General features: G+C 51.7%; 1 protein-coding gene across 5 annotated transcripts in view; it reads right to left on the bottom strand.

The window, feature by feature from the left end:
• ADGRD1 (adhesion G protein-coupled receptor D1) overlaps positions 1-24,975 on the bottom strand; it is a 222,198-nt gene that overhangs the window by 22,594 nt on the left and 174,629 nt on the right. For all 5 annotated transcript variants that reach the window (XM_030939905.1, XM_030939903.1, XM_030939904.1 and 2 more), the window contains 4 exons: positions 14,605-14,708; positions 13,665-13,776; positions 10,973-11,126; positions 1,216-1,282 (listed from right to left, as the gene is read on the bottom strand). In XM_030939905.1, the coding sequence (XP_030795765.1) occupies positions 1,216-1,282; positions 10,973-11,126; positions 13,665-13,776; positions 14,605-14,708 (437 nt within the window). The remainder of the gene's footprint in view (positions 1-1,215; positions 1,283-10,972; positions 11,127-13,664; positions 13,777-14,604; positions 14,709-24,975) is intronic.

Genomic DNA, 24,975 nt, shown 5'->3' on the forward strand with positions numbered 1-24,975 from the left:
TGCAGAATTTTAAGTCAACAAGGGGCTTCTGATGGATACCCTATCCTGTTCAGAAACCCGGTGAGCTTCCTGAACCTGGCTGCTGCTGCCTGGCTTTCGGGCAGGAGTGTGGGAAGAGGCTTATATTAGAGTCAGACCCTGGGACTCAGGACCGTGGGTGAGCCCAGCATCCCCAAGCTCTAGATGTGATAAAAGGGAAGAAATGTCATCGAGCTGTGTTTGAGGAGAACATTCTTCTTCTAATTAGTCCCTCAACTTCTAACAGCATCCAGAATTGAAAGGATGGGCCAGAACAGTGGTCTGCATAACCACGCCTGTTTCAACGTGCTCTCAAACACTGCCTTCTACAAATGCTTCGCCTTCAGGGAACCTGCACCAACATGGAAAAGGCTGGGTTTCTCCCAGTTTCACTATTCATCTGTACTATTATCTCATTTTGAAGCTGTGAAAACGCCCAGCTTCCTTTCTGTTTGTAAGCACCGGCAATATTTATCTTCCACGTTTTCACTCAGTGGTTTCTCAGCTTGGCTGGAACAGGTAGCAGCTTCCAAGAGACATTTGAGTGAAAGCTCTTTAACTCGTAAGGAAAGAAAATCATATTTCTGGAACCTGAACAGCTGATCTGGTCCCACAGCACCATCCCATCCTCTTCCTGACACAACTGTGGACCCATGAGCTGCATTTCAAGTGGCAACAGGAGATACTGGACATCATAAGGTCCATTCCCTACTATCCAAGCAACGGGACCGTCGAGACCACCTGCCTGGCACACAGCAGGCCCCATGCACTCCAACATGCAGGTACCTGCCCCGCTGTCAGTTACTGGGCACACAGTCTGCACGGTGCCCTTGCTGACCACCCCAAGAAAGGGTGAAAGGGTCACAATTCAGCCTCCATGGATGACCAGAGCTGTGTCTGAGAAGACCACATGGGTGAAAAATTTCAAGCAGAAACTCCTGCAGCCCCCCTGCTCTTCCTGGAGGCACTCTGTACTCTCTGTTGCTAGTTCTAAGACCCAAAAATGTCCAGAGCACAGCTGGGTTGTTTCTCCCTCTCCCTGGACCACGACTTTCTCACTGCCTGGGCTTGCGGGAGCCAGCTTTGCACAGCACCCCTGCACCCAGAACCGCACAGGCAGGCAAGAGCCACGGGGCTCCTCACCACAACCGGTTCCACGGAACGCCTGCCAAAAGCAAGGCAAAGCCCTGCACTCACTTGTTGCTTGTTCCGTAACTGTCCATGGCAAACGACAGTGAAATGATGCAGATCAGAAGAGGAAAACCTGCAGAAGATCAGAGAATATCATGTTCACTTGCTCCAGTTTTCTTCCCTCCCTCCCTCCTCCCCGCTCCCTCCCTTCCTTTCTTCATTCCTTGTACACCTGATATATGTATACAGAGGGGGAACTATGTGCTACTTGCCAGGACACAGAACAGCCCCTATCCTCAAAGAACTTTTAGTCTAAACAAAGGAATAACACACACTCACACTCATACTATGTTCACACTTATGTACTAGACAAGAAGTGTATGAGTCTTCATCAAAACAAACCATGTGGGTGAGATGTGGCGTTGTGACTGGCAGGAAGGGAAGCTTAGCTTGGTCTATCTAGACCTGTGGTTCTCAACCAGGGCCAAGGTGGCCCCACAAGAGACAACTGGCAATGGCTTAAAGTCATCTAGGGTTGTCATAAGGGGATAGAATCAGGCAGGCAGAGGCCAGGGCTCCTGCTAAACACCCTACAAGAGTCACCCAGCCCAAGTATCCACAGTGTTGGTTGAGAAGTCCTGTTCTAGAGCAGCAGGGAAAAGGTGGGAGATCAGCTGGGACTAAAGGGACACTGGATATGGCTGACTTTGCCACGCACACAGTCCACATTCTTATAGTATTTGAGCCTATAATTTCCTTAGGGAACCCATCACACTCCATCTTTCCATGAGGTCCAGGTGGGCTGGTTCCTTCCTGGCTCTGAGGCATGTGACCCAGGACTGGCTGACTGGAACATCGAATTCCCCAGCCACAGCTATTGGTTCAAAGACGAACATGTGACCCTGGCTGGCCCAGTGAGACTCAATCAAGGGCTTTCTTCAAAACTGTGGAGAAGAAACTCTCTTTTCCACCGAGCGAGCCCCTAAGAGGATAAGGATGTCAGTGAGCTTGGGGTCCAGGCGGGCATTTTGGCACCACGAGAGATTACGTGGCTCCAACACACAGGAGATCAGATCTGAGAGATGGAAAAAGAAGACAAAATCTTGATTATATTACTTAAGCTCAAGGATCAAGCCATATCTGAAGTCCAACATCTTGGAACTTTTTTGTTATATGAGCCATTACATTCCCTTTTTGCCTTAGCCAGTTCAAGTTGGATTTCTATTACTTGAAACTGAGTGTGACAAATTAAATGTGTTTAATATTTGACAAAGCCAAGTGAGACTTTTGGGGGTGGTGATAGAAGGGAGGTCCATGAATGAGGTAGAAAGCATCTGGATCACAGCAGTCCCCAGAGCTTCGTCATTCTGCAACGAAACACTCTATGGTCAAACTACTTTTAGAAACTCACCTAACCCAAATCTGAACTGGCCTCTACTTTCACTTTTAAAGTGCAGAGGTTTTGTGTGCTAATGTGTCTCATGACTCTCCAAAAGGAAGATCGCATTGCAGCACTTCTCAAGCTCAGCCATCCATGGAATTTGTCTGGAAACATGGCTCTGCCTCCACATGCACCTGTGAGCTTTGAAACAGATCCTGCACGAATGGGAATCTGTTTCTGAAAAGAACACACTTCTGGTTACTCAGAAAGTGGGGCATCGTCCACGGGGCCTGCTCTGGTGCAGCCATCCTGAGCACAGTAGTCTCTGTCCTCTGCTCCCTCTGCCGGGAAGGATGGGAGAGAGATGGAGAGACTCTGTCCTCTGCTCCCTCTGCCGGGAAAGATGGGAGAGAGATAGAGAGACTGCAAAGGACCAGCTCCTTACTCCACCCCAAACCTTTTCCACAGGAGGATGCTCAAGAGAAGCAGCTCTTGGCACATCTCGGATTCCTGGGATAGCAGCGCGGGGGATGGAAGCCCACGAAGAGCATGTGGCTCTCTGCCTCAGTAGCTGAGGTCACACAGGTTCTTGGAGATTTCTGCTCCAGAGGAAGGAGCAGGAGGGAAGGTGGCTCCTGGCACCCACCCCCGGCTCTAGCACCCGCCCGAGTGCCTCCAGGCGACAGTCCTCCAGTGCCCTCTGCGGGCAGAGTACACACCGTGCCTGCCCTTCCAAATGTCAGGGTTTGGATTTTAAGTTAATTACCCTGGAAAGACATTTCCTGAATAGCCTTGTCTCTGAAATACTTTGTTTTAAATGTCATAAGGATTTACATGCATTACAGAATGTCTGGGCAATAAAGTTGTCCAGAAGGAGACGAGGTGGCCTCTGTGGAAGAGGTGCACAGTTGGGGCCCAGCAGTGACTGTGGGCCTTTGTCATCTGGTCACTCTGAGTTTCCCTATGTGAGCTCCGTTGCCATTTCTTCCCCTGCATCGACCCCTGCGTCCGGCAGAGGCCAAGCCACGAGCAAGGACAAAGGGTCTGTCTGAGAACAGGGTGGGCCCCGCCGTCTGCTTCCTCCAAAATGAGCTGCAGAAGCTATGAAGTCTGCGTGAGTGAGTTTGTGGGGCTTTTTAAGAAGAAAACATTCCTAAGTGGGAGGATAAGGAGAGGGGCAGTAGGATGGAGAAGGCAGTGAGTGGGAAGAGCGTGGCTTTGGGGCCAGATGACACCTCGTTCTATTCCTGGGGCTGCCCGGGACCAGCTGTGCAGCTGCAAGGAACCAGCTGAAATTCTGTGCTCAGACCGTGGGAACGGAGTGAGTGCCTTCATCATTAGGACGTGAGGATGACATACGCTGTCTCTGAACCATGAGCCCCTCGATGATGAAGCTAATCCTGCAATAATCTCTATTATCAACCAGCTCAGACCTCACCCCTTTCCCACCACTGCTGTCGTCTGAAACTCTCACGCAGTAACCCGGGCAGACCTGGAACGTGCTTCTGCCGACAACTGAAGTCCCTCTGGCCCTGTCATCAGAGGCATTTACTTTGTGTGCTTCTCTTTGCAACATGGTGACCTTTAGAGGGACCAGACAGGTGCTGTCCTTGGCATCTGCCCCTAAGATTCAGGGGCAGGTGAGGAGCATGTGTTGAGAGATTAACCGAGGTGGGTGAAGCGAAGGCCTGGGAGGACAGGCATAGGGGCAAGGTGTCCTGACAGATGGGGTGGAGGGAGACAATACCAAGAAACTGTGGAAGTCACTGGTGCCACCTATTTCCAGATGCCCCACATGTGGGCATAGGGGAGGTCCACACTCCTGCCCCTTGGGGCTCTTGAGGCCATGGGGCTGGCTCTGGGCACTGAGTTGTGTACAGAAGCGACACGTGTCTTATGGGCTGAGCACATGATTTCCAGTGCAGTGTCCTCTCTGACCCCTTCCCTTGCACAGCATCCAGCAATGGCTTGAGGTGGTGCCTTCTCCATCTGCCTGGGCTCTTCACTGTCCACCACCACTAGCCACCGTGGACCTGTCACGTGCACAGGAAAATGACATTTGTTCTTTGAAACCAAGGAGGGATGGAAGCTGTTTGTTATCGCAGCCTTGCCAGCCTGCCCTGACTGATCCCCCTCCTGTGATCATGGCATTATGCAATCTCCCTGGAATGAAAATGCAGCTTCAGAGAAAGAGGGGCCTGGAACTAAGATGAAGTTTTGTCCCCAGAGGAACAGGAGTTCACAAAAGAAACTAAGTTGCAATAAAGAAAAATAAAACGAGTTACATTCCCTTCACCTCTGAGTGTGCAATCAGAGTTTCTTGTCTGCTTCAGTGACGTGTAAATTCTCCAATGCTTGTCACTCTGCTCTCCTGGCTTCCTTGTGGGCTCCTTGAGGACAGAGGTTATCTGTCCCTCCCTTCAGAGTTCCTAGCACAAGTCTAGTAGTCAACAACACCTTAAGGTAAGGTGTGGATCTGATGCCCCCACCACCCCACCTCAGCTTCAGAACAGTCTCTAGGTTTCCAAAAAATAATATTGCTCAAAAACTAGAGTAAGGCCAGGGTGAAATCTGCAGGAAGAAGCCACTCTCCCAGGGGCTCCCCCCGCCATGCTCTGGGTGGGCCTCCAGCTCCTTCATTAAAAACTGAAGGTCGAGAGAGCCCAACTGCCTGCAGACCCCCCGACTTCAGCTTGTAGCCAGTTCCAGTCCATTTGGAATGAAAGACACAGTTCTTAGGCTCCTGATGAAATTAATTAAGGGAAAGCTGACAGGGAGATAGATGGAGGTTGCAGGACTCACAGAACCAGCCAGCGCTCCATTTGCAGAGAACTGTGTCAGGGACTACAAGCTCAGTCTCCTCCTGGGGCCGCACTGGTATCAGAAAACACACAGTTCCAGTCACTGTTGTCAAGGAGGAATATAAACTCAGGGCATCAGATCTCCTCATTTTTCAAAAGAACTTTGTAATCTTGTGTGAAATCCCTCAATCTTAAAATATTGGCAAATATTTCATTTTTTCCCTTTAGTATTGTGCAGATCAAATAAAACATCCTTCCAGGCTAGACTGGTTTAGATTCTCTGTCTGTCACACACGCACCCCAACCCTATCCCATCGGCGACATAGACAGCCCCATACAGAGATTCCTCTCACTCTAGCAACAAATCCTACACTTTTCGTTCACCCCAGCTGTCTCTTCTGTGGCTTATGGAGAGTGTGTGTGTGCACGCACACATGCACATATGCCTCTAGATTACATGACTGTATCCATAAAGAAACTATAATAAACTATAGATGGTTGGCTGTAAATCATCCTCTAAATCCTCCCTGATGAGGTCAGATATCATCGGAAGGAGCAGCTCTCCTCTCTGGGGCATCACAGAGGCCTGAAGAAGCAGGTCACTCGCGACCTGGAGGGAGGGCAGAGGACACTGGCCTCAGGAGGAGTGTGTGCAAAAGCATCCTCGTGATGATACAGCATGAGCAGCGAGACAGGACAGAGGACATCCGTGTGACTGCGGGAGCTCCCTGCATGACCAGCAGCAGTCTGGAAGTGGCTGCCCAAGTGGCCTCTTCAGTCTCCCCAGGGAGCCATGAGGGGAGCACAATTTATCTCCACTTAATCCTCAAATAAATTACATTTGCCAACTCAAAGCACAAAGTAAGCCTGTTTACCTGCTACTTGCATAACGAAGACTGTGAAAATTAAATGTATTCGAAACAAGCAGCAGGTCCCTCATGTCTGGTCAATGTTCCACAACAACTGTGAGAATGCTGAGTGTCAACGCACAGCCCGGCCCACAGCTCCAGTGCCCACTGGGACTCCTTGGGATGGGCAAGGGCAAAGCTCAGCAAGGAAGCCTCGTCACTGGGGAGCGGACTCCCAGAGTGACAGCACAAGCCGCTCAGCGGACCCCTCCCCAGAGTGACAGCACGAGCCGCTCAGCGGACCCCTCCCCAGAGTGACAGCACGAGCCGCTCAGCGGACCCCTCCCCAGAGTGACAGCACGAGCCGCTCAGCGGACCCCTCCCCAGAGACAGCTATCGCTGAAAAAAAAGTTTTTAAAAACATAATCATTTAAAGTCTCTTGCACATTTTCCTAAGGGTATAGAGCAAATTAAGAAAAATTGGCTCAAGAAAATCTACTAAATCTTGTTAAGAAGACTGAGTCTGTGGCACTTCAGCCAAAACCTGCTTCCCTGCCCAGCTTGGTGTGACAGAGGCTCTGCTCCAAGTAGGTGTGGGCAAGAGACAGGGCTCCACTCCCTCCAGCTCCCAGTCCAGGGCTGTGGTATGTCTCCAGGCTGGGGGAGGTGGGGAAGGCTGCCCGCATTTCTCATTCCCCCAAACTTTGTGCTCTAGAAGCTCTAGTCCAGGTAAAAGCAGCTGAAAGGTTGGGACTCCCTTCCTCCTCCAACTCATAGTATGCAGGGTCTGTCCAGGTGTGGCAGGCTCGGAACCCTGGGGCCTCACTGCCCCCATCTCTGCTGACTCATAGGGCAGAGGTTCTACACTGGGAGAGACAAGCTCGGAAGATCTGAAGCCATTTCCCCCACCCAGTGCCCTGCATGAGAGGCAGACATGTCACTCCACAAAAAGTGGGCCACTGTCCTTGCCTGCAGCTCCAGAGCAGTACCTCAGGAATTCTTCCCAGGAAAAGAAGCCACCCATTAGGTTAGAGAACTCCAAAGTGCTCCCCATGGGAACCGATTTGAAACAGAGTGGAGAAGTTCAAGCCTAATGTAGTCTGGGGAAGAATGGAGCCTTTGCAGTAGGGAATGAAGAGGAAGCTGGTGGCTCCATGACAACACCAAGATAACCATATTCCGGCTGGTTTACGGGAGAGAGCCAGGGAAGAGACAGCTAAGAAGAGCCTTCCTGGGGTCAGAACAAACCTCAAACACTGGCCTCAAAAATTTCCCTACAAAGGGGCCTGGAGTTAATTAGATCAAGCTGTAAAGCAGCATGTGCCCCAAGCTATTGTTGGAAACAACAGAGCCATAGTCTGGCAATTAGTGGAACCTAACAGATGGTGTTATACAAACATAAGTAGAGAGCTTGAGAGACAGGCCACAGAAAGAGACAGCAGTGCCCTGCTAAAACCACTGTCATCCCAGGGTGACTGCACATGCCTGAGACTGCCCTCTGGGGAGTGACCTCAGAGGACTCACACCATCACACCACAAGGGAAACAGACCTTGCTAAATAGTCCAGCCAAGTTACTAAACAAATAAATAAGCAAGCAGGGAGAAGCCACCGAAGGAGGGAATCTGTATCAAGGGTGCTACAATGTTATCATCTAAGATGACAAGTCTTCAACAAAAAACTATGAGATATACAAAGAAACCAGAAAGTGTGACACATACATGGGAAAAATCTAGGCAAGAGAAACTGCCTGTGAGAAGGCTCAGTTGTCATATTTATCAAAAAAAAAAAAAAAAAGACTTCAAAGCAATCATTATAAATATGTTCAAAGAACTAAATGAAACTATCGTTGAAAAAGTAAAGGACTGCATAACGACCCTGTCTCATCAAACACAGAATAGCAATAAAGAGATCACAATTCTAAAAAAGGAACCAAATGGAAATTCTGGAGTTGAAAAGTATAATCACGGAAATGTTAAAACTCCACTAGAGGGGCTCCAAAATAGATCCAAACTGACAGAAGAATCAGTGAACTTCAAGAGAGACAAAGAAAGATTACGCAATTTGAAGAACAAAGAAAAAAAAGAACGAAGAAAAATCAAGGGTCTCTGAGAAATGTGGAACACCATGAAGCACACCAACCATTCATAACGGGAGTATTAGAAAGAGAGGAGAGAGACAAAGGAAGACAAAATGTATTTCAATAAATAATGGCTGAAATGTTCCCAAATTGGATGAAGAGAATTAATCTAAGAAGCTCAATAAACACCAAAACGTGGGCCAGGCATGGTGGCTCACGCCTGTAATCCCAGCTCTTTGGGAGGCTGGAGTGGGCGGACTGCTTGTGCCCAAAAGTTCAGGACCAGCCTGGACAACATGGAGAAACTCTGTCTCTCCAAAAATACAAAAATGAGCCAGGCATGGTGACATGTAACTGTGGTCCCAGCTACTCAAGAGGGTGAGGTGGAAGCATCGCCTGAGGCTGGGAGGCGGAGGTTGCAGTGAGCGCTGCCACTGCACTCCAGCCTGGGTGACTGAAACCCTGTCACAAAAAGAAAAAAAAAAAAAAAGGTAAACACAATGAGATATACACCCAGTCACATCAGAGTTAAAGTGCTGAAAGACAAATAGGAAGAGGAAGTCTTGAAAGAATCAACAGAAAAACAATTCTTCAAATACAAGGGGCCCCAGTAAGATTAAGTCTTGACTTATCATGAGAGACAACAGAGCCAGAAGGCAGTGAGATGACGTAATCAAAGAACGAAAAGCGAGAAAGAATCTTATATCTGGAAAAACTACTTTTTAAAAATGAAGATGAAATAAAGGCATTTCCAGATAAACAACAACTAAATCTGTTGCTAGCAGACATGCCTTACAAGAAATAACAAAGAAAGTTCTCCAGGCTGAAAGCAAATGACCCCAAAAAGTAATCTTAACACACATAGAAACATATATACACATAGCAAGCAACAACACCAGATGGAAACTCAAATTCACAGGAAAAAAATACAGAGACCCAGAAATAGGAAATAAGAAGGTTAATATAACTCTATAAATATATACTTGCTCTCCTTTTATCCCAGCTTCTTTAAAAGATACAAGATTAAAGTAATAGTTATAAAAATGTATTATTGAATTGTGCCTTATACAAATGTAGTATGTATAACAATAACCACAGAACAAAAGGAAGAGAGAATATGCCTATATAAAAATAATGTTTGTATCTTGTAATTTAGTATAAATTTGGAATAGATTCTAATATGCTAAGATGTATATAGCAAGCATTAGGTCAATCGCTAGGAAAATAACCAAAGGAAGTGAAAAAATCATTAAGAGAATTCAAGTGTTACACTAGGAAATATTCACTTAATTCAACAGAAAGAAGTAAAGGAAGAATACACAAAACAGACAGTAAACACAGAGAAAACCAAGAGAAAAACTGTTGATGTGAAGTCGCCATATAGATCATAACATTACATGTGAAAGGATTAAATGACCCAGCCAAAAGGCAGAAATTGACAGACAATTTTTAAAAATCCAATTGTATTCTGTTTACAGGAGATATGCCTTAGGTTCAAAGATACAAATAAGTAGAAAGTAAAAGGATGGAAAATATATATACTCTGCAAACAGCAACTGCAAGAAAGCTGGAGTGGCTCTACTAATCATATGGGACAAACAGACTTTAAAACAAAACAGAAGGAGATGAAGAGATGTTTTATCAATGTAAAAGGGTTGATTCGTCAGAAAGACGTAAGTATAAACATATATGTACCTAAAAATAGAACCCTAAGCGACAGGAAACAACATCAACAAACTGAAGGGAGAAATAGACAATACAACAAATGGTGACTTCAATACTTCAGTAATGGACAGAACAACTAGAAAAAGATCAGGGAGGAAACAGAAGACTTGAACGACACTATAAACCAACTTAGGCCTAACACGTATCTGGAGGCCACTCCATCCAACAGCAGAATACACATTCTTCTCAAGGGCATATGGAACACTTTCCAGGACAGATACTTGCTAAGACATAAAGCAAACCTTCATACAGTTAAAAGGACTGAAATCATACAAAATATGCTGTCTTTCCACAATGAAATAAAATTAGACATCAATAACAGAAAAAAGCGAGAAACTCGCGAATATGCGCAAATTAACACAATAATCAATGGGCCAAATAAAAATTAAATAAACTTGAAAATACTTCGAGATGAATTTAAAACGAAGGCACAAATGAAATATACAGGATGCAGTTAAAGCAGTGGGAAGAAGAAAATATATCAGTATACATGCCTATATTAAAAAAGAAAATCTCAACTCAGTAACCTCAACTTTCACTTCAACACACTGGAAAACAAGAAGAAACTAAAGCCAAAATAAGCAGAAGAAAGGAAAGAATGAAGATTAAAGCAGAAATTAAAGAAACATATAATAGAAAAACAAAAAAGAAAAACGAAAAGTTGGTTCTTTGAAAAGATCACCAAAATTGATAAATCAAGTCAGGAAGGTTGGAAATGTTTCCAAGTGATGTGGAATTTTTGCCTTTGATTAGCCAGTGGATTCTCCTTTCTAGCTGGGTCTCTAGGAGGCGCCAAGAAGCATATGAAGATGAAAGCACATCTGACTTTCCCTATCCCATCCTATCAAACCCCATTTCCACCTCCCCCCATCCCCACCTGCCCCTTCTGTCCCCACTTCCACCTGTCTCATCCTGTCCTGCCTGCCCCATCCCCACCTATCTCTTCCTGTCCCTCCTGCCCTGCCATCCCACCTGCCCTGCCCCACCTACCCCATCCCATCCCATAGTAGTAACGGTGCTTGCTGTCCTCCGACCCAAAGACCTTGATCACCATGCTGTAGAGGTGCAGCCCTTCCACCAGCATCCATGCGAAGGCACTCAGGAAGAAGTAGTGTAGGAGCACAGCCATCACCCGGCAGGGGGTCTAGGATTTAACCAGAGATGGGAGGTGAGACAGCCCAGGGTGGGCCCTGGGTGTGGCTATGGTCCCAGCCTCCCAGTATCTGTGGCCTGGGGGGTCTTTTGGTCATGTGACCACATTTCTTCCCAGGGTATCTTCCTGTTGCTCAGGCCCAGGGATTTGGGTGCACCACGTGACTCATGGCTAGCCAATCACAGTACCATGTTGTCCCCAGGGATGGTGATTGTTTCAGGAGAGGGCACAGGACTCAGGCCCAACCAATCAGCAAAACTATCCATTCCTTGCAACAGGATTGGCTCAGGGATGGGCACATGACTCACCTGGTCCAATCAGGGTGGATACTGGGGCTAAGATGGGGACTATGGAAGAGTTTCCCTCCCCTCAAGTGAGGACTGGAACAGGGAACTTTGGAAGCCATGTGGCTCCCAGGGAGGTGTGGAGCCTGCTGCCTGCCATGTGGCTGAACCCTAGATGCTGAGACTTCTAGTTCTAACTAAATTGACTGCAGCTTCCAAGTTGTAGTTACCCAGAACTGAAAGGGGCTCAGACAACCATGCTGCTCCACAGGCTTCCCCTCAATAGGGCTCAGGGACAGACAGGCAGGGCCTTGGGAACCTCTTCATTCCTCCCCTGTGGCCCAGAGGCCCCAGGTGCCCAGGACGGAGAGAGGCAGGCCCTGAACTGTGCAGCCTCAGATCCTCCTGGGGCTCCACCCCTCTGCTCCCCGTGAGTCCAGGTGCTGGGAACAGCCAGGGCTTGTCCCTTAGCTCTAGATAAAAGTCCAGGGAACCAGAGCCCAGGAAGGAACACAAGCCAAGGACCCCAGGACAATCCAGCTCTGCTGGTGCTCCAAGTTGTGTCCTTCAGATGTGCCCAAGTCAGTTCTCAGAGAAGGAATGTATGAGCCACTAAATGTGTTTCTTGTCATCATGATCTGCTACATATAGATAAAAAATAAGACACACCTATTATTTTTGTTGGCTCAGTGACCCCTGGCCCTGTGTCTTCCAGGACCAGCTGCCCCTTTCCCTTGGGGAGCAGCCCCTCCCTACCCAAGAGGCTCGGGTGGGACCAACCACTACAATCATCCTCTCCCATCTGGCACAAAGGTTTACCCTGTAGGCACACCCCTCAAACAGGACCAATCGGAGCCCTTCCCTGGGATTCAGACACAGGTCTCTGGGAGAGCAGGGCCAATCGGAGCCCTTCCCTGGGATTCAGAGACAGGTCTCTGGGTGAGGGGGACCAATCAGAGCCCTTCCCTGGGATTCAGACACAGGGTTCTGGAGGACAGATGCTCTCCCAGTCCCCTAGGGCCACCAGCTGGGATTATAGACACCTGGAGCTGCTGCAGACCTGCCTCCCCTCCTGCTGCCAGCACACAGTGGGACCTCGCTCCCCAGCGTGGACTTGGACAGGCAGCGTCAGCATCACCTGAATGATTGATAGAAATACAGTATTCTGGGCCCCACCCACAGCTCCTGAACCAAAATCTGCACTGTAAGGAATCCTCGCGTGATGGTTCACACCGGAGCCTGAGAAGCATCCAGCGGGAGAGCATGAGGCCACTGCACACCCTGTCTATTTCACGGTGCATCCAGGAACTTCGCGGATGCTCCCATGAGTCCAAGGTGGGGTGCCCTGTGAGGGAGATGCCTGCTGCCACAGGAAGGCGGGTCCGTCCATAGCAGCAGCCCTAGGACATGCATGGGGACAAAGGGCTCTGCTGGGCAGTGAGGAGAGGCTCTGCTGATCCGCCAGGCATGGGGTAAAGCGTTCATCTTCTGTTGGCCAATCCTGATTGCACCCTAAGACCCCAGGCTTATCCTGCTGGGTTCCTAAGAGCTTCTGCCAGAACCAGCTCCCTTTTTCCTCCCACACATGGAGCAGGCAGCCCTCTGTTTTTCTCTTCCATCAGCTGGTTTACAAGCCCACATCACTCTGCTGCTGGGTCACTTCAGAGTCTCAGCTCTTTGACTTCTGTGAGGTCTAAGACTTCCTAGGGCCCCAGAGAACCCCCAACTCCATGCAAAGAGCAGGGAAAGGTGGCATCTAGGTCTGCAGGTCTGCTTCGCTGAGCAGAGGTGGCACAACTGTTTGCTGTCCAGCACCTGATGAAGCGCACGGCCTGCAGCTGACAAGAGTCCTGGTCTGCCCACACCAGGCCGTCAGCTTGGCCAAGGCCTGTAAGCCCTGTGCCCCAATTCCTTTATCTGTAGGCGGGGAGGATGACAGGCTGCTTAGAGGGTGAGATGGCTTTGCAGATGCAAGCCCTTGTCACCGTGCCTTGCGCGTAGCTGATGCTAGGCAGTGTGAGTGGGTGGCGGCAGCGGCAGCTTTACCCAAGGCTGGCGTGCAGCAGAGGAACCAGCTCGTGCACGTCGCGGTCTCTGCTTCCCCCGAAAAACCACAGCCCTGGTTGTCTGGTGAGATAGGGTCTGAAATTTGAGTGGAAAAAGCTAGCAGGAGAAGGTGCCACCCAGTGACATCTGAGGAGGCAGGGGAAGGACAGCACAGGAACAAGGAGCTGCGCCCACTCACCGTGCCCGGCTCAAGGTGGAAGCTAATGAGCAGCAGGACCTGGGCCACCAGCACAGCGAAGGACAGGTTGGCGTGGATGTGGTAGCGCTGGTTCCGGATGGTGCTCACGGAGCTGAGGACAGAAGCAGGGTATGAGGCCCGGGCCCTGCGCCGACCCAGTCCCCCAGGCTCAGCTCCATGGCCCACAAAGTCCCTGTATCCATTTCTCCAAGAGCAGCCAGAGGGCTGCTGTCACTCCCTGCTGTGGACCCTCAGTGGCTCCCTATTGCTCTTGGATCTGATCCCAGCTCCTTGCATGCCCACCCAGCCCTACACAGTCTGATCCTGGGCCGTGGCTCTGCCCTGACTCAGTTCTTTTCTTTCCCAACTCATGTTCCTGCTTCTTAAAGTCCCAGCTTATTCCAGCTGTGGGGCCTTTGCATAGCTGTTCCCATGCGGTAAACCCTCTCCCCAGTCCCTGCATGGTGGCCTGAATGTCTCCCTCAGCATAAGCTTCCTGACCACTGCTGGGACCCAGCTGCACCGCTCCCTCTCTGCCCTGCTGCCTCGTGGCGTGATCACCGTGAAGACGTCTGTTCTCGCTTTTGTTTACTTGGTTATTGTCCAGGCCCCATTCAAGCATGTTCTCATCTCTCTTGCGCACAGTCAGGCCCTCAAAGCCGACCACACGCCTGTGCTGAGGAACGTGGGAGCCAGAATGAATGTCTGAACTGAGGGGGGCTGAGGTGTCCCCAGGCCCATGGCCATCTCCTTTTGCCTGGCTTGGGTTCCACCAGAATTCCTGTGCCTGGGCTGGGGGCCTTTCCAGACCTTTCCAGCTTAGCTAAGCCTGGTGCTCTTACCTCCACAGCCCCTCCCCTCTCCCGTCTCATCCATCTTGAGATCTGGGGTGCAGGCAGGGGCTGAGGGGCTGTTGGGTGGATTAGAAAAGGGGACTCACGACAGCACGGCGAAGGTGACCAGCGTGGCCACCAGGCAGAGCACGGAGAGGGAGCAGCCCACGTAGCTGATAGATGACAGCGCCACCTGGTGTCCGCGTGCAAGCTGCGGGGAGCAGAGCAGAGGCGTCAGCAGCTGGCCCAGCCACCCCATCGGAGCCTGAAGCTGCAGAGGGCCCAGGCAGGTGCACAGCTGGTCCTGTGTGAGCGTGGTGCTGACCACCAAGCCCTGCCTCCCAGCCCAAATGTCTGTTGCTGCCACCTACAGAGGCTGATGCTGGGGTTGCAGCCCTGGTTCTGTGCGTGCATGTCCAGTGCCCCGAGGTCCCCTACAGATCACTCAGGCTCCCTCAGCCATGGTCTGCAGACTGCGGCTGACGGGCTCGGCCAGGCGCTGAGTGTCCTGTCTACACTGCAATACACCGGGCTGTAGACAAAGAGTCAGTCCTGGAGCCAGACCTCCCGGGTTCAGGTCCTAGCTGGGCCATGTCCTGGCTGACAATCTGGGACATGTGACACTCAGTTGTGAAATGAAAATAATGCCCGCTCTCCACTCCCAGTGGCCACAAGGACTCCATGAATTTACACACATCAAGTGCTGCAGCAGCTAGGGAAGAGCCGGTTACCGCCCCGGCCCGAGGCCGCGACCCTCCCAGTGCCAGCACAATGGCTGCCACCTGCACGCTGTGGGCCTCAGGAAAGCTCTCTGAACGGACGCGGTGGTGATCTCCAGCACCCGCGTCTGCAAGGTCCCAACACCTTGAGGGAATGAGGCAGAGCAAAACACACCTAGGGATCGAGCGGCTGCAGAGCCACAAAGGATCGAACCGAAGCCACAGTTCACCAACTGCACAATCCAGACGGCGCTCCCTCGGTTCCCAAGTCGGGGCCTCAAGCTCAGACACGTGTGACCCTGGGCTCCAGGAGGCTCCGGGCTCCTAAGCCACAGGCCTAGAAGAGCAGCCTCCCAGCTGCTCACGTGCAGGAGGGCGCCACGTGCTTCGTCCTGTGGTCCATGGCTCTTGTCAGAGACCCAGCTGAAGCCTGAAGCCTGCATTGCTGTCCCCGTCGGGCACAGAAACCCCAGTCCCCAGACCCGTGTCTCCCATCCTCCGAGACCCCTGCTTCCGGCTTCCTCCCATGGCATGGGGGTAGGGGGAGTCTAAATGCCTTCTCCCCTGATCACCAGGACAAAGGAACAAAAGGAGGCCACTCTGAGTGCATAAGGAGCTGTTGGCAATGACAGAGGAGACACTGCAGGCCCAGGGGACCCCAGTTCAAGGTGAGGCAGGCAGTGTCCTGGACCTCAGGGAGCAACCTGGGGCCAGGGGGCCATGGGAAGCCTGAACACTCAGCAAGCACTGCCTTCAACTGTGATTGACAGGGAGTGGGCTCACGCCCGAGGGGCTGCAGACGTGCTAGATTCCTGGATGCGTGGGGCTGGGGTAGGGGCAACCTGGACCCCGCAGCCTGGGCCTCCCCTTTTAGCAGGAGCTCACTTTCACCCTGCAGGCCCTGGTATCCTCTCTGGGGTCCAGTGCTTGCGGGAGACGGGGCTTTGGCCGGGCCCCTATCAAGAGTGAAGCAGCTGTTGCCATGACACCAGCAGCATTTCCCCTGGAGGGGCTCTTTTGTGCTCTCGGGCTCAGGGACAAGGCAGAGAGGCTGAGGGCTGGGCAAAGCCACCTGTGCCCAATGCCGGCTCAAGCCTCAGCAGGCAAGGACCTGGGCACAAGTTCCGATTTCCCGGGGCTGGACTTCCCTCTCCACGGACATCGTGGCTATAATGGGAAAGGTGGACACTGCGTGGCCAGGACCAGGGAGACGGAAGAATTCCCCTTCTAGGTTCGTGATGCCTGAGGGTGAGAGGGGACTTTGGAGAAACGGGGCCCCCTGTCCCCTCAGGAGAACGGCTGCGGTTTCTTGTTCTTGCCTCCGGTTATTGCAAAATCATCCGGTTAGGGGTGGGAGAGCTCCACTACTCCTTCTCCCATGGATAAACCTTTTTCCTTCACCTCCTGGGTCTGGCCTCCCATATTTGAGAAGACCTTCAGGCTGCTGATCTCTGCCTCCTGGGACTCACAGCCACGCCCGTGGGCTTCCCTGCAGCAGGTACCACGATGTTCCCTGGGTGTGTGCCTCCATCTCGGCTTCCCCTGACCCTTGTGGGCTCTCTTACAAATGGGCTGGAAGAACTCAAGGTGGAGACTTTGGTGAACTCACACCGACTCTGCCCAGAGCCCACTCCCTATCCCTGCCTGGCAACACCCAGTGCACCTGGGACGCTGTGGGTGAACAGGGGCCTCCCGGAGGCTCGGGGCTGCCCAGTGCTGCCCATCTCTGCTCCACCAGGTGGGAGCTGAGGTCACAGGCGTCTTCTGCCGGCAGAAGGGGCCTTATGGGAGGGGAAGGCACTCCTCAGTCACCTGCTGAGTATGTTTGGCAAAACAAGTTCCTCAACAGGCGACACTGCCAGTGCCTTCCCACCACAGCATTTTCGGCAATGGAAACAAACATCTCCATCTGCAGATGGACGGGCCAAGAGCTATTCCCATTAATCGCATAGCCACAGTGGGTGAAGGGAACTAAATTTCTAGGCCACATTCCCCACGCTCCGTGTGTGACACACTAGTTTCTGCATGACATTGTTAGTAAATCCCATGAAATGATGTTTCTGGTTTCAGATAAGTTTGGAAAACACTCCATTCTCTGCACCGCTTAGAAGACGTTTTGGATGAATATAAAGCCACTTAAGAGTTCTGAGGATTCCGCAGGCAAAAAAAAAATTAAAAAAAAAAAAAACACCTGTTTAGCTATGTTTAACTTGGCATTTCTTAAACTCTTTGGAGGAGGAAGGGAAAAGACCCAATGACAACAACAGAGATGTGATTTAAGAAGTGCTGTTTTAGAGGAAGTGAGATTTTTCAGAAACTAAGAATAAAACCAAATAAACTAAGAATAAAACCAAACACAGGACACACTGACATTGTACTGGATATGCAATCTTTCTTTGCTGTCTCCTAAGGCAACAGAAAAGTCTTGTCCCTCACACTGATCTCTGCCTAGAGATGGAAGGAAGGGTCAGTTACAAAAGTTTTGGTCCTCAGCAGAGGAAGTGGTTCTTGGAAACGAACATCCACCTCTGCAGCAGTCACCAAACTGAATTCAGTTAAAAACCAATGGAGGACAGGCGCAGTGGCTTACGCCTGTAATCCCAGCACTTTGGGAGGCTGTGGCAGGCAGATCACCTGAGGTGAGGAGTTTGAAACCAGCCCGGCCAACATGGTGAAACGCTGTCTCTACTAAAAATACAAAAATTAGCCAGATGTGGTGGCCCACACCTGTAATCCCAGCTATTCAGGAGGCGGAGGCAGGAGAATCACTTGAACCCAGGAGGTGAAGGTTGCAGTGAGCCAAAATCATGCCACTGCACTCCAGTCCGGGCAACACAGCCAGACTCCATCTCAAAAAAAAAAAAAAGAAAGAAAGAAAGAAAAAGAAAAACCAATGGAAACACTGCTAGTGAAGGAAGGAAAGCAGTGGTGTCCAAAAGCCTGCCTGGCCCACTGCCCTGGGAAGCCCCCCCAAGAGATGCATCCCACACAGGTCTCCACCCCACAAGGCCCTGGCTCCTCCCCACTCCTGAGCATCTCTGCTCTAGCCAAGTTATCTCACGTCCCACCAGAGGGATGCATGTCACTCTCGGACACCGCGGCTGCATTTCATGGGGTTCACCTCTCCCCCAGGGACATGGGAAGCTCTGAGGATGCAGTCCACTTAGGGAAGCTTCTCCTACCTCATCTCGCAGCTCTGAAAACAGCAGTGAGCACTACTGGGCACAATGGTAACCAGAGGGATTTGCTGAAGGCGTCAGGGGAGAAAGAGCCCTCATATCTACCCATCTGACTCTACCACTGATTCAACAGATTTCCTAAACCTACATCACTGATTAGTATCTTTTAAATTGAGAAAATAAAGTTATAGCTCATCTATTTGCAAATGCAGTGAGGTTCCAGCAGGCTGACATGAGAGTTCGCTGCACACTGGGCTGCAGTTGTCAGTCAACTCTCTAAAACATCTCCATTCTTGGCCACCCATTCTACTGGGAGTTTCCTACAAATGGGAGCCTAGCCCTAGCCCCAGACCCACACCTACCCACTTATGCTGTAAGCCTTCCAACCATATTATCAATCAACCTTATTGCCAACTAACCACACCATCAACCAACCCATTGTCAATCAACCCACCATCAACCAACCCATCATCAATCAACCTTACCATTAACCAAGCCTACCATCAACCAACCTTACAATCAAACGATGCACCACCAGCTAATCTGACTATAAACCAACTCCACCATCAACCAATCCACCATCAACCAACCTTAACATCAACCAACCCCTCATCAACCAACCTATCAACTAACTGCACCATCAACCAAACTGATCATGAACCAACCTTACCATCAACCAACCCATCATCAACCAACCTATCAACCAACTGCACCATCAATCAACCTGACCATCAACCAAACAGACCATCAGCCAACCTTACCATCAACCAACTTGTCATCAACCAACTCCACCATCAACCAACCTTACCATCAACCAGCCCATCATCAACCAACCCATCATCAACCAACTCCACCATCAACCAACCTTACCATCAACCAACCCATCATCAACCAATCCATCATCAACCAGCCTGACCATCAACCAACCCATCATCAACCAACTCCGCCATCAACCAACCTGACCATCAACCAACCCATCATCAACTCCACCATCAACCAACCTGACCATCAACCAAACCAACCATGAACCAACCTTACCATCAACCAACCCATCATCAACCAATCTACCAGCCAACTGACCATCAGCCAAACCCACCATCAACCAACCTTACCTTCAAGTAATCCACTATCAACCAACTCTACCATCAACTGACCCATCATCAACCAAACTCATCATAAACTGACATTCAACCAACCCACTATCAACTAACCTAACCATTAACCAACCCATTCACCAAATGCATCATAAACCGACCTATCAATCAACCTGATTATCAATCAAACCCATCGTCAACCAACTTTACCTTTAGCCAATCCTACCCTCAACCAACCTACCGTCAACCAACCCTATCTTCAACCAACCTTACCACCAGCAAACCTTACCATCAACCAACCCCACCATGAACCAACCCCATCATCAATCAAGTTTCTTTACCATATACTTTTATCAAACCCACCCAAAGGCAGCATCATGCCAGGCACAATGGGGAACACTAAAAAGAAAGACATATGGCTCTTCCCTTGAACAGAGCTAATAGCCTGACCATACAGCCTTGAAATGATTGTAAGAAACACAAGGCCAGATATATTGGAGGGTCACATTTTACATGGTGCTTGAGTTTTAAGGTGAGCCCACAGGTAAAAATGATAGATGATCAAAATGACCTTTGAAAACTCCTGAGATCCTCCATAAACTGGAGTCTCCATGGCTTTTGCATGTAACATCATACATTATTCTTCCACACAATGGTCTGAATAATGAGGCAGACTTCAGGAGGGATCAAGAAGAAACAGCATGCACACGTCAGGGTCTGCAAACCTCTCTGCTTCAACACAGCTTTCAAGTCCACAGAGTGGCAATCTAGGTGATCCTGAGAGTGGCTCACTCCCTTCTCTTTACTACAGGCACATTCTAGTTGTAACACACATTCAGCCACGGATTTGTCGTTGCATTACTTAACCCTGCAACCCATGTTAAACGTTAACTCCACCACTACCTGCACGTGGCCTGAGGAAATTGGAAGGGAGGGAGGGTGATCTGAGGGAGGGGGAGAGAAATACTGAGTGGGTGTTAGGAGGCAGAGAGCTTCACACAGGCCTCAATGCTTGGGCAGGAACCTGACAGACAGGACAGGACACAGCCTTCTAGACCAGAGTGATGTGAGCTCTGACAGTAAGTTCCATGAAGACAGGTCGATTGTCTTGTTTAATTCTGAATCCCCAGGGCCTGAGAGAGGATCTGGCAAACTCTAGGCATCATGGAGAACCACAGAAGAGTAGTTGGAAATGACAGAAACTAGGCACCTGCTGCTTGAAGGCATCGAATCCTCGGAGCAAGCCTGTGAGTGGACAGCATGGTTTCCCTTTACAGATGAGGACACTGAGGCAGCCGCAGTTAAGTGACTGCCCATCACCATACAGCTGGCAAGAGGCAGGGCTGGGGTTGACCCTTGATGGTCCCTGCTTCAGCAGCAAGCATGTATTCAGCACCTACTGTGTGCCAGGCATGGAAGTCTCATCGCAGTGGGGAAGTGGGTAATGAACAAAGACGTGGATGTGTAAACGTGATTAACACCTAAGGCTGCCAGTGCCGTGTTGATGAGGCTGTGATGGAAACGCACAGGGGCGGTGGCAGAGGTGACTGCAGAGGGACAGAGGGATGGTAGCCCTTACACAGCTATGATCTGAGAAAGGCCCTGACCCAGGCCCTTCCCTCTCCCTTGGAGCACCTACCTCCGAGTCCTGCTGGCTTCTCAGCCACGACACGGCCATCTGTCCCAATCCTCTTTCTGACTGATTTCTAGAGCCCCTGCCTTGATCTCTTTGGACTCCTGGGCTTCCCTGGTCTCCCCACAGCATCAGCCCCGTCCTCTACGAAGTCCTTCCTGGCTTGGGCTCCGCTGTACACTGGAGCCTTGTCCCTCAAGGCTTACCCCCTCCACGGTGCCTGAGACTCAGACTCAACCCTCCATCACCCCCCACGGCTTCTGAGGCCCTGCATGCTCCAGCCCCAGCCCGTGCCTCTGACCTGCCTCCATCCACCCTCTCTCTCCCTTCATCATGGGAAAGCAAGACCCTCCCCGATAGTTCAGTAGAGGGGACTGGACATGGGGAGCTGGTTATGAAGGTAAGGGAAGCCCTGAAAAAGCAGAGAAGGCAGTGAGGCAGCCCAGACAGCGGCCACCACAGAAGGACAGCGGGAGAGGGGACGGCAGCAGAGCCAGGCCGGGCCACCAGCAGAAGCTGGAACCAGAATAGCCTGCCCAGGTGAGGCTGGCGTGGGGGTGCAGGGAAGGGTCTGTACGCAGGGGCTGGAACCACAGGGGGACGCCCATGCCAGCAGGGGCCCAGGCAGGAGGCTGGCCCCTTTGCCCACCCCAGCACCACCATCTCTTCTTGGTTGGACTTGGCAGGAAGCCAAGCATAGAGCAGAGAGCAGGGCAAGCGGAGGATGGGTTCCCGGGCACAAGAGCAGAACCCCCGGGCTGGGTCCACACTCCACCCTCACACCAGCCCTTGAACTAACCCCCAGCTTTGACGCCCACCCTGTCCCAGCCAGGCTGGCTTCTCCCTGTCTCTGGTCCCTCAGCAGCTGGCACCCAGGCTCTCATGGGGCTTGTCTCCCCTTAGGGCAGCCCTCAGTCCCTGGCTGGGCTGCACTCCTGCCCTCGGCTCCTGGACAGCACGAGCGACCAGGCCCTGGCGGATCTGTGACTGCAGGTATCCCTGGTTTGGCGGCCGTCCCTGGCCATAGGCAGCCGTAGTGTGTGCCAGCAGCATGCAGCCAGCCTCCTCCTGGGCTGGGTCCAGTTGCTGGCACATTACACGTCCACTGATGGAAATGAGCCAATAGCCCGGGGACAGGTGGAAATGAGCTGCTTGGCCACTTGAGGGGTGCTGCGGGATGGGAGAGGACTGGCCACAGGCAGGAGATCTGCCCCGAGGACCCAGCTGGTCTGCTGTATGTTTGAGTAGATGCTGGGACTGGCCTGCCTCAGGCCACCGTGACCCTGTTGAAAGAGTCAGCTGAGAGGACCATCGCCCCCTTGCTTTCCAGACCAGGAACCCTGGGGGCTCCTGCTGCCTCCCCTGGCTGCACAGCTTGCGCATCAGTCTGGGGCCAGCTGGGAAAAGAGAAGCCACTCCAGACTTTCCAAGAGTGGAACATTTGACTCAGGGAATTGCCAACTCTCGGGAGGGGAGAGAAGGGGGACCTCACAGGGGTAGTGAGGTGGCCCAGGAATGTGCCATGCCACAAATCCCCCAGTGGAAGCCAGATCCACAGACTGTCCAGCAGGGCTGCAGCCATAGCAGAGGTGCGGCCGCTGCCCAAAAAGCCACCTGTAGCGGTGACAGAGAAGAGCTGTTGGGCCTCCTCCCCTCCCATCACCTACCCCACGTGACAGACCTGGGCCTCAGCACAGTGGCTGGCCCTGGGAGGCAGAGCCGGGCAGCAGGAGGCAGGTGGATCTCAGAGCAGAACCCAGGACCCAACATGACTGGGAACTCAGGGCCCAGCCCCTGCTGTGCCCCAGACGACAGCTGCTTTAAACAGCTGTGGTGATGTAAAACTGGCCGGGCAGTGCCACCACAGGAACCCATCCTCACAGGTGGAGGTGGGATGTGTGGCACAGGATGCTGGTCGTTTGCTGTGGCCAAAGACCACCATCACTTCAGTGTCCACCCATGGGAGAGCTACGCAGTGGTTAACACGGGAAGATGTGGCTCTGTGTACCCCGAGAAGGAGCAACCTCCAAGATACGTGGATACATTTTTTAAAGTGTGCCATCTTGCCAGGCATGGTGGTGTACATCTCTAATCCCAGCTACTTGGGAGGCTGAGGTAGGAGGATCTCTGGAGCCCAGGAGGTCAAGGGTGCAGTGAGCCGAGGTGGTGCCACTGAGTCCAGCCTGGGCCACGGTGTGCAACCTTGTCTCTAAAACAGATAAACAGTAAATAAAAATAAAGGGAGCAGTCTTTATACTTCACCACCCTTTGTTTAAAGAACAAATCGGTTTGCATCCATTGAGGTACAGAAAATTTAAAAAACAAACAAAAATAGAACAAAGAGCAACGCAGGGCCCCAGGCTCAGCAACCGCATCTGGAATGACAGAAAAGCAAGCATGTGTCTAGGCCGCTGCTCTGGGCAGGGCCGGGAGGCAGGAACGGTGGCCGTGACCCTAAGCCGCTGCTCTGGGCAGGGCCGGGAGGCACGAACGGTGGCCGTGACCGTCAGTTTCCATTCTCTGCCTTCAGTTTTCTTGCATTTTCCCACATGCATGTATCATCTTTACAAACAAGTCAGCCTACAGAACCCCTCTGTCTCCTGACACCCCATCTTCCTGTATGTCCCAGAAAGAGCCCTCAAGCTCCTGTCCCCACTCCTAACACGAGGGCTGGCAGCTTCTCCTAGACGGCCCACATCCCCACTCCAATTCCCAAGATTCAGCACACTCATGACAAAAACACATGTTGACCAGAAACCTGGCTCGCTTCAGACGTCAAGCTCTGACCACAGCCTTGCAGCCCACAGCTGCCCCGCCAAAGCGACCCGATCCCTCAGCTGGGCTATGCATCCATCTGCCCCTGGAACGTCCAGTCTGGCCCCTGACCATGTTCCCAGTCCTGGCCACCCAGCCCGCCCCCAGCCTCACAGAGTGAGACCCCAATTCTGAGGGTAGCCCTGAAAGAAGATCCCCCAAGACGGGATCACCCCAGAGGCTGCTGCCAGCTCCCTCTGCAGGTCGGCTCAAGCACAGCACAGCTCCCGAGCAGACACGGCTTCCGGAGAATTCGGGAATAAATGAAGCAACATCTGCTTCTCCTCTAAAAGGAGCAGCCTGGGTCTGACTGGAGGAGGCAAAGGCAATTGAATTTGTCAAGAGGGGCAGGGGTGGAACCCTCAGAACCTTGAACCTACGTCTCCCTGCCTCCAGGACTGCGAGGTGCCCAGGCAGGGCTGGGGCTAAGCTGATGGCAAAGCTGAGTCCCGGCAGCTCCTGGCTGCTGCTCCACCCCGAAATGCAGGTTTTCACCTCTTAGGTCCTTTCCCAATGTCCCAGGTGGCCAGCAGCCTGAGAGCCAGGGGCACTGACGGGAGAGATGGGGGTGGCAGGTGTCGTCCCTGCTCCCAGGGCTCACTCAGCTCTCCACTCAGAGAGGCACAGGCCACAGGTACAGGGGAGGGCTCTGGGGGCCGAGAGTGGGCATCTTGAGGGAGATTGGAGGGGCATGGGAGGGGTGCGTATGGTGGGAGATGGGAGGGGATAGAAGGACACATGCCCCTGCGCCTCCCGCCGGCAAGTTCCCAGCTCCCACCCCCAGCCCAGCTCTCAGCAGCCCAGGACAGGGCTTGGGAAACCCCCCCCCCATGAGGCGGGGTGGGAACAGCATGCACCTGTGCACCTGGAGGGTGCTGGTGGAATGGTAAGGAGCCCAGGCAGAAGGACCCAACGGGCTTTGCCCACCGCCCTCTCCTTCTGGAAGAACTGCAGAGGCTGGGAAATCAGAAGGGATGGTGACAATTTTCTGGGTCTCTAAGAGGATGGTACTGAGGACAGATGTCCTCCCCACTCGGCC

This window comes from Rhinopithecus roxellana, chromosome 10 (genome assembly GCF_007565055.1).
Source record: "Rhinopithecus roxellana isolate Shanxi Qingling chromosome 10, ASM756505v1, whole genome shotgun sequence".
Lineage (NCBI taxonomy): Eukaryota > Metazoa > Chordata > Mammalia > Primates > Cercopithecidae > Rhinopithecus > Rhinopithecus roxellana.